Source organism: Morone saxatilis, unplaced genomic scaffold, assembly GCF_004916995.1.
Source record: "Morone saxatilis isolate NCDOM2014 unplaced genomic scaffold, NCSU_SB_2.0 Contig23, whole genome shotgun sequence".
In the NCBI taxonomy this organism is placed as follows: domain Eukaryota; kingdom Metazoa; phylum Chordata; class Actinopteri; family Moronidae; genus Morone; species Morone saxatilis.
This window is the reverse complement of record NW_023339796.1, coordinates 7,971,858-7,982,147: the sequence shown is the minus strand read 5'-3', so window position 1 is coordinate 7,982,147 and position 10,290 is coordinate 7,971,858. Positions and strand designations below refer to the sequence as shown.

Here is a 10,290-nt window from a genome sequence, read left to right as displayed (position 1 = left end):
TATAGGAATATAATGAGTTTGGTCTTTATCACTCCTTTTCATCCTCCTAAATGTGTCTTAACTTAAAGACTTATGGTGATATTGGCTTCAAAGATTAGACGGAATTTTTGTTGTTTACAAAAATTTATTCATACAAATCTTACAACACTTTCATAACATTGAGAAACGTAAAACCCCATATTAGGACTCCTGTGTGTATAACGATGTCACTAAGGTTCACTTTTAAAACACATTGTTTTCAGATAGATAAGAGATTAAACATTGAAGTAAGGCGTTTGGCGCTTTCAGAAATATCAACATCAGGCATTTTCTTTGATCTGAACAACATCTCTGTCATGTTCTGAAACCCTTTTATTCTAGATAGTGATGCACATAGTTGTAAATAATATGTCGGGGCTATTTTCTGATTAATAGATTACTGACCAATATCAAAATAATCAACAACACCTCATAATCAACAGTAACAAACACTGGTCATTGTTCACAACTCTCACAGACACTGAACACCCCAAACTCATGCACACGCACACATACACACACATTGCCTGCTCCATCAACATATACATTCTATTCTTTTTTTGATTTTTTTTTTTACTCAATGGATCATTGGCCATGCTTTAAAAGAAAGCCTAATTCTACTACTCTTGGGGCAGACTAAGCCGAGCTATTAAACAGAGTAAAAGGAAGTTTCAATGTAAGCTAATGGACTGCAGCATTGTAGGGCCACTAAAATTGCCATCTGTCACTTGTGGCGAATTTTTTGATTTTTTATTTTTTTCTCACGTCGAAGCAAGGCACCAAAGCCAAAAGCTGTTTCCACCTCCGCATGCGCGCTCAGTCACTCATTCACAACATCAACAAACATCAGATGCACACACACACATACACACTAGCGCATAAACCAAAATGCGCACTGATATGCAAACATCTACATCCACACACATTCACACAAAGCCTGTAGGATAAAGCCAAATTGAAGGAGGAGTGTATTGATAGTTTCTATGGGGGAACGCAGGCCACTGATTGGATTGCAGGGGTACATAAAGCTGCATTTGCATAATATTGAATAAATGCACAAGATATCTCCCTAATAAAAGTCAGTGGGAAGATCCCTCTGCTGGAGGGCTGAATTCAGAGCGGCCTCGTCCAGCTTCGCTCACATACTTTTAATCCATCTGCTGAAACCAAAGTGAAGGGAATTCAACATCTGATATTTTCTATCAGACTCATTGACCCTGATCTCACTTTGGCAGGTGTGGAGAGGCGGCGGGCGGCGCTCTCGCCTCTTGTTTGTTTCTGTATCCAGGTGCGACAACCTCTCTCAGGCTTGTGGGTGCTGTAACCTGTCTCTTATGTAACAGCCTACTTTGCTTTCTATCACACACATTATCTCTCTTTGTCTCCTGCTCTCTCATCCTCTCCATGCATATCTCTCTCTCTCTCACCTTACACTATCTTCATCTCTTTATCACACCCTCACAGCACATACCCCTGTAGACATCTAACACAGATCAGCTTCGTCTTAACAATGAACTACAGCACTGTCAAATCAACAACTTAGCACGGCGATCTAGAAGCAAAAGAATATCTAAAAACCGCGACCAGGACAAAGGCAATCAGCAGAAAGGGGGTCCAGTGTCATGTCTTATGATATCCACAATGACAGCAGCAGGGGAGGTAAAAATTCAACAAGTCAGTGCAGTACCAGTTTCCACCACCTCTAGCCCTCCTAGTTCACATTCCCAACACATCTGAGGGGGGAGTGGTGCTGAAATAGGCTTCGCACAGCCCACCTCCCGAATAGCACAATCCAAAAAAGCACGATGGCATGCAGTTTCTAAGCAAAATTAGCAAGGTGTCCGTTTCCACATGCACCAATAAATAAGAAACAAGATAAATATTCCTAACTGTAACTCAGATGCTACCTTTCCTCTCCACCTCTTGTCAAAATATGCTTCATTTTCTGCATCTTACATGTTCTGGGTCCATTCTGACTATTTGTAGTGCTGCCCAAATACAATCAACAATTGAAGCACATTCTTCCAGATAATTGTGTTGACTGAACACAGACAACATTGAGATGAATATGTGCACTGTGTAATTTTATACTGTACATAATACACACATGTGGGACACACATTCTTTACACAGTCCTATCGAGCATGATTTATCTCCTACAGTAAATTACTTTGAGGCAAGTGAGCAAGCAGTGTTTGCCGCATTCTGCTGACAGCAACTTGAGTGCTTCCTTTATGTTTGGTAAAGGCAACAATGCCCTTGCAAAAGCCTGCAATTAAATTTCTGTTTAAAAAGAGGTTGGATTTTACCACCAGTTACATGAATGGCTGTGTAAGCCAATCAGTTATCCATCAAATGAGAGGCTGTACAACAGAAGCTATCTGAATTCCCTTGTAGGGGCAGCAAGCTATACAAACCCACAGAGTTCCCCTTAAGAGAGCGAGGAGAAGGGTGGACAAGGGCAACATCTATCATTTAGGATAAGCCCGATGTGCCTCACATAGCATGCTCACTGCTTCTTTGGGCCTGTTTGGAAAACAAACAACACTAAAAAAATAGAACGTTGGTTACAAAAATAAGTATAACATTCAATACTTTGATTGTCTTTTTAAAATCTATTTATTTTCTGCATATGTAGATGACCTTTAAAGATTTCAAGCGCATAACGTTGAAGGTGCACAATTATCTTTTTTTTTCAGATTTCTTCTTCTTATTTTTATTTTTTTTAAGTCATTTTGTTTTGTTTTCAACATCTTAACATGAAAATAAAATATTGGTCCACAAAGTATAACTGTGCGGTATCAAGTGCTTTTGTACAAAAAGAAAAAAAAAACGATATTATTATTAAAATATTCATTTTAATGGCTTTACTTCATACATAAATACATGTTGAAAGAACACAGGCGCAATCCACTGGTTGGTCAGATATATCTGAATGACTGATTTAACGACTGGATGTATATACACAGGAGGGCAGTTTGGGCGCTTTAACAACGCTACAAATAGGCAAGTCGGCGTCCTTTGTTCCTAACTCTCTGTCTGTACCTTCTTCCCAGAACCGCTGCCAGGTATTTCTGCACGGCCATCTGCTTTCTATAGCGACTGTAGCTGTCGGTGAAGATCCCATCTGAATGTCTTTTGGATAAGGGCTCTGACTCGTCCTCCATGCTGTTGTCTTCACTGAAAAAAACAAAGAAAGAACAAACAAACAAGAAAATAACATTAGTTAAAGCTGCAGCCTTCCACCTCTTAGCAGTTCTGCTCTGTTTTTTTATTTCTTTGATTTGACATCTCAGCTTTGATAACCTCTTTATCTTTCCATGATGCAAAGTTCATTAATAATCATTAAAAATGCATTTATGGGCCTTTTATCCTTTTTTTTCGTTTGAAAAAAGGCGGCAAGCAAGACAGTGTATTTAAGCGTTTATTTTTTTAAAGAAAAGTTATAAATTATTAATTTGCAGCCCCGTTGCATCTTCTGGCGCACGAATTTTTAATAGGGCAAACAAAATCAATTTATCGATTGATCACAAATCGTAGTGCATTTTACTCTCAAAACTGACCCTCTGTTCTTAATCACTAATCATGAACGCAGTGCCACGCCACATCAAAAACACAAAAGGAAGGTCATGGAAATGTCTAGACGTTGTTTTTATATATATATATATAGAGAGAGAGAGAGAGATTCAAATAAATAAATAAATAAAACACGCACATATAATGACAGACAGTGATGCAGCAGCCTGGACTTGTGCAGCGGTGAAACATAAAGGATGATGACTGCAGGTGAACGCTTATAAGAAATGCCCTTACCCTGCACGAATTGTCATCAGAGAATGCAGATAATGTCTCGCTGTTAACTGACCCAGGATCTCCCTCAAGGCTCTATCTAATTCTTCCTCAGCATGCCTTTCTGGTCTGAGATGATAAAACGCCAAAACACACAGATCATCAGTGACTAAAAAAAGCGCAGACAAAATGATCAAAAGTAGCCTAAAATGTCCCCCACCCACCCGCAGGTCTAATATCACATCAGGTGCTATTAAATCGGAGCCTCGTAGCCTTTTTTTAATTATTTTTTTTTGCACACAGGCTTATGTATCGTTCCTTAATCTGCCGAGCTTTTTATATTGATTATTAACAATATTTGGAACCAACATTTTAGGCTACTCGGTATGAAAATAACACTGAACAAATAACATGAAATACTCTGGGAAAAACCAAAGCAAGCAAACATTATCGCAAAACAGCAAAAAAGTCATTAACATGGAATCCAGCTGGAGGCTTCATAGCTGTGATGTGAGAGCACGTTTACCTCTTCTCTGGTGGGTAGTATAGAGTGTACGCGTCGTCGTTTAGGGATGGTGGGCTTCGTATAGCAATCTGGTCGCTATCAAAACCCATGTCGGATAATGAATTCCCATCCTCGTCGAAGGCGTCGTTTTCAAGTCTGCAAAAAAAGGAGAGAGCATTCATCACAAATTAGATCTGTGCTCAAGTGGGACGCAGGAGTGTAAGAATGCCAAAATGTCTGCATCAGTTTCTAAAACCAGTGGGAGGTTAAATGCATTAGAGATTGGAGAAGAAAAGGAAAATAAATAGCTGAAGGTGTTTTTAAATAAAACCCAGAAAACGAATTATTTAAATTTGACCAAAAAATAAAAATAATGGCTTAAAATGTGTTAAATGTTTGTAGATTCATTTTTTTTCCGTTAAATAGATTCTTTTCATCGGGAAAATCAGTTTTTTTAATTCCAACTTGATGCTGCTGCTCATAGCAGAGGCAACACAGCCTCATTAAATATTTAAAAATCGAAACAATGGGTGTGAAAGTGATCGCATTTAGTGTAGGCGTGGAGCCAGCCTTTTATTAAAAGAATGCTGCAATTATAGCAGTGGAAAAATTAGAATCAGTACGAACCACGCCCAAATTATGTATATACTTTTCACAGGGAAAAAAAGGAATAAATCTTAAATGGATAGAGCTCTCCTATTCGTTTCGCCTCGCCTCTCAATGGTGACGCCAGTCCACCGTCATCCCAAGAGCTATCCATTGCACTGACTGCACTCTCATTTTTAATAAGGGGAGTTCTGCGAACCGTCCCACCGGACAGATACCTCTACGCAATTTCCATTTCCATTTTCCACACTAGACTTGCATTTGTGTGTGTTAAAATTACCGCATCTCCCTTTGTCATCTCTCTCAGTTCTGTGATTTAAAATTGGGCGCAGAGTTTGTGCGCAATTACGCACACTTTTAATATAAAAGTCCCCAAATCCAAATAATAAAATAAGACTTTACCATAAATCACAATGCAATATCATTAAACAAAAATGGTCTTGAGCAGCATTAAACAGGTATGAATTAAAAAAATACTATCATGATCAGGTTATAAAGAGGCAAGAAGCGCGTACACCTACCTAATCTTAGGATAACTTAGTCCGATAGGTGTGCAGAAGACGCTGTAGTGCATTAAGATTCCGTAGATGAGCAAGATTAAAGTTGCTTTACTCGAACTGGCCATGCTGTTAGAAAATGAAAAAAAAAACGGAACATTAAACAGGTTAGTGCAATAGAAACAACATGCTCGCTCTTTTGTTCTGTCAGATTCACACACAGTGCTACTTCTCCTATTACAAACTACAAAGCTGGATCGAATATAAAAACCTGTTTAAATGAGCGGGAATAAAAACACACGTCCGGTTTGCTAATACCAAAAACATTTTTAGTCTGTTTCATTCATCCCATTTCGTAAAAGTTTAACTATGGGCACCGAATCCTTTGCATGCAGCGCCAAAGTAATTTTTAAAAAAAACAGCAGATCTCCATGCAGGAAAAAAAGGGAATAATTTCCATTACTTTATCTCGCTCTCCATCAATGAATTTCTCCGAGTTTTTTTTTGTTTTTAAGACAATCCGCAGATAAAGCACATACCTATAGCAGGGAAGCAGAGAGCTGTGCTGTAGGATGTGATCCGGGCGCGGCTGTGGTTAGTGTGTGTGTGAGAGAGAGACTGGTTTCTTTCTCAAGGCACTTCTTTTCCTGGCTGAAGCGCCTCCGTCGTCTCCTTACGTTCCCCTCAGAGCAGCCTATCTCACTTTTATACACAACGAGCAGCACAGTCGCACAGGCAGACAGAAAACTCGGTGGGAAAGTGCGCCGTATGTTCGTCTACATATCGTTGCTCCAAACTTTTGTCCTGTGCTGTGATTGCCTTGGATTTTTATCCTTGTATCGTAAGCCTGCCTCCCTCCTTCCCTCCTCCCTCTCCACTCACACTCTTCTCCTCCTTCCCCTCCAATAGAATCAACATTAAGGATGCTAATAGACTCATCAAGTCTGACCTCCCGGAATATAAAAGACAGTTCCTTCCTCACGATGCATCGTTCAGACTACCCCCCCCCCCCCACCTCACCCTACCCACTCCACCTCCCCCTAAGATGGAAGTTTACTCCAAACTTCTTTTTCTTCTTTTTTTTTTTTTTTAATGAAAAACCGAAATGTTGATCAAATCATTGAATTCATGAACTTTCGCCACAGGACGGTGTCCCCCCCCCCCCCCCCGAGAGTCAAACATTAAGTCCAAATTAAGGCTTATTGATTTTATGACTGAAGCTGGGAACATGATCGTCTTGCCTGGTGGTTGGTGGTTATTGTGACTGGATGTTTGAATGGGGGGAGAAATTCAGCTTCCGGTGCCAAGTTCAAGGGCCCTGGGACCCGGAAGCTGTCCGGTGCTGAACAATCCTCTCAGATTGCGGCTTTTGTATTTACAGTAACTTTTCTTAATCATTCCAATAAATTCTCACTGGATATTCAGGGGTGGGGTGGTAATGGTCGGGGGTGGGGTGGGGGGGTAATGGCCGTGCAATGACAGCGCTAAAGGCCTCGGCCTAACTGTTACATTGTTGAAATAAACGAGGCACGTAATGTGATTTGAACGCCGGCTTGGTGACGCAGGATGCCGGTTCAGGGAGCTGTCAGCCTACGTGGCTTTAGAAACGATTCACCCATTTTCTCGACATTGTTCTGAAATTGTCTGTGTCGTTATAATGAGCTGATTGATGTGTTCAAACGAAAAAGTAAAAAGAAACCCCGACAAAAGGCTCGTAGCTGTACTGCTCTGTATGTGGCAATTAACCAAGGAGCAGCCGGGCCTTATTCCTTCCACCCATACCGGGCTGAGGCAGCCTCAATTGGTGCATTTTTATGGCACAAAAAAAAGTCTTAATGCTTGAGACTTCCCTGTAATATGCTCTTTATTATTTGCCAATAATCCAGTCAAATTAAATCGCAGAGAAGTATAAACTTGACATTAATATCCATGACAGCAGCAGAGTGTTGAATGGAAGTTTTAATTTGGAGGCCTGTTTAAAAAAAATCTAATTCCAGTCCTGTATGGGGGCTCGTTATAAACTCCAGGTCCCCACTACCACATCTTTTTTTTTGATTTAGCTCTGTACAGCACTGAATCAGACCTATAGCTCAGCAACCAATTGAAGGCTTTTGCCAAAGAGGAGAGAGATTAACGTCAGCGTTTTGTTTACTCTGACGCAATGTGACGAGAAGAGCCAGTTATTGGCCGAGGGGGGGCCTATGCTCAACTTCTTCTTCGCGGTGCGTGATTGCCTTGAAGAGCAAAACTTAAAGCCCATATGTGTCAGCTGGAGCAGACTTTCTAATATTAGGCCTGTTACAGCAGCTATAGACGCCGCTCGGTAGCCTGAGTAAACGGCGCCATCATGAGGAAAAAAGGGAAACGTGGTTCATTCATCATCAGCAGTGCACGCACAGAGGGGAGGAAGGAAAAGATGAGTAAAGAATTGTCCTTATATTAGTCATTCAAATAAGAAGATATGTTTTTAGACTATCTTTACAGCTTTTCTTTTCTAAATATACCCTACATTTAATCAGGTTATCTCGTTTTGATCTGTTTTGCAAGAGAAATGTGTAGAATTTATGTAATTATATTATCTATAAAGTCTTGCACGAGTTTTTGTTTTTTGGGTCTGTTTTATTTCTTTGCATTATATTTTTTTAAGCAAAAGATTTGAATTGTGTAGCAGAACTACTTTTTTTATCATCCTGTATGGAAGATTGAAAATGCCTAATGTGACACACTGTAATATGAATTTCATTTTTAATGTGTGTTTATGTTTTAGACATAATATTTTTCATTAAATTATAACACACAGTAAATGGATACATATCGAGTGTGTTTCAACCCGGTCTCACTCCCAAGTCATCAAATACTGCTGTTTGATCAGTGGCCATGCGCTTGAAAATATGACACTGTTAGTATTCCTCTAGTGTAATTTCTGGACATGCCCGTCATCGAAGTCAGGTGACGTAGTATAAAGACTGAGAAAGAGAGTCCACATATGGAGGAGGTGGGGTGGATGGATGACTCAAACAAACACAGGATTTATGTCACATAATTAAGTTACCTCAGGTACATAATGTAATTTATTTTCCTAATCGTAAATAAATAGTTTTTGTGCCCAAACTTAATCAAACTGCAAGATTTATTTTGAAAATCTAACTGGACATTGCATATTTATTCTTCCTTACTTCCTAACGCATCCAGAAATGATGTGAAAGGTACCGATTTTGTAGCAGAGAGCTACTGACCAAGCGGCAGTATTTGACGATAAGGGAGTCAGAACGTGTTGTGCATTTCACATTTAGTTCTTAGTTTGATTTGTTTTTAGTTTTGGCATGCTGAATCTTCCATAATCTTGTGACCCCATCAGACTTATCTTGTGACCTCTTGAAGAGGTCTCAACCCCTAGTTTGGGAACCACTGAAAAAGCTCCACATTTTATTGGCCTAACTATAGACACACATAACGTTTTAAATGTTAATTCTTGATCTTATAGAAATATATATCTGTGATACAATAATTCCAGTTACCGTCACTGAAGAAGACCATGAATTACAGTGAAAACTCTGAGGAAAAAGTAGGAGGTGAAACTTGAGTTCAGAGTATTCAGTTATCTAACGTTTTAGGCTTGTGTATTAAAAAGTCATAGAAACATAGAACAGTATACAAATAATTGTGATGCCATCGCTACATTTTTACACAGATTTAGTGAAAAAGACTCACTATAGATTTTTTCTCCTGTGTGTGTGTGTGTGTGTGTGCATTAAGTAGATCTCGCTTCCCTCAGGGGCCGCTTTCCAGGAGCCGCCTGCGCACAGTGCAGTCAAAGTCAGTAGGGGTCAGCAAATCACTTCAGAAACACTTCAAAGAAATCTCAGCACTCATATTGAACCTGCAGTGTAGTAGTCATTGTTTTTGCTGAAACAAGATGTTTAAAATGCAATCTCAACATCACCCTCCTCTCAAAAACATCTTGGCCTATCCAAGTTTGTTTTATTAATATTATCTTGGGAAGAAATATGGACCCTTTGGAAATGTTATGAGACTGATAAACCTACCACAGGACGTTAAATAAACTATCATACAGCATGTGTTAACTGCAGGATTATATTTAATATTGATAGCAATATAAGTAAAAACATAAACCCAGTTATCCTTTCATACAACCTAGAGGGCGCCAGATGTCTGCCGATTGTGAATAAGGTTTAAAGGTTAAACTACACGATACAACATCGGTATTTTATGCCCAAAATGATCCAGTTTAAAGATATTTTACACGATTAGACTGAGTGATGGAAATGAGAACAGCTTTATTTAGTTGGTACTGAGCCAGATGGTGTATTTTCTCCTCAATCTGAGTTTGTGATGTCGGCCATATTGGGCACAAGGGAAAACCACTCAATGGGAGATGATGCAACGTTCAAGTGGTATAGGAAATAATATAACATGCCGGCGTGAACGTAGATAAACAAAACAGCAAGAAAAAAAAAAGCTTTCCATAGGCATCAAAGAATTATTTTAGATGATTTTCTATTTTTTTTAATGAATTAAAAAGTGTAGGACCAATGTTTTCCTCACTATGCATTAGAGTGTGAAATAGGCAAATGCTGCCCACATATAGTGATTTATACCAGATGTGAAATGACCAGGTGAATAATTGATCAGTTGAAAAATCAACACCTAGCCTACTTTTGTAATAGATAGTTGCAGCCCCAATTTATAGGCTACATAACAGCAGCATTTATTTAGGACTACATGTTATTTAGTGGTTCCAAAGGCTCATGAGGTTATAAACAAGATAAGAAAGCCAACAGAGAGTCAACATTTATCTGCTACACAAAATTATGTTAACGTTTTCAGATTTCCGTGTTATCTTTGCTTTTTTTT

General features: G+C 39.2%; 1 protein-coding gene across 2 annotated transcripts; it reads right to left on the bottom strand.

Annotated features, from left to right (window-relative positions):
- Positions 1–2,869: 2,869 nt before the first annotated feature.
- On the bottom strand, positions 2,870–6,033 carry adcyap1b (adenylate cyclase activating polypeptide 1b). Of its 2 annotated transcripts, XM_035670021.1 has the most exons (5): positions 5,955–6,033; positions 5,440–5,544; positions 4,334–4,468; positions 3,832–3,936; positions 2,870–3,198 (listed from the first exon to the last, which is right to left on the bottom strand). In XM_035670021.1, exons 2-5 carry the CDS (start codon positions 5,541–5,543, stop codon positions 3,015–3,017), a joined length of 528 nt encoding a protein of 175 aa, XP_035525914.1. In that variant the 5' UTR covers position 5,544; positions 5,955–6,033; the 3' UTR covers positions 2,870–3,014. The 2 variants fall into 2 exon arrangements, with proteins under 2 accessions (XP_035525914.1, XP_035525915.1); XM_035670022.1 differs by lacking the exon at positions 3,832–3,936.
- Between the last annotated feature and the right edge of the window lie 4,257 nt (positions 6,034–10,290).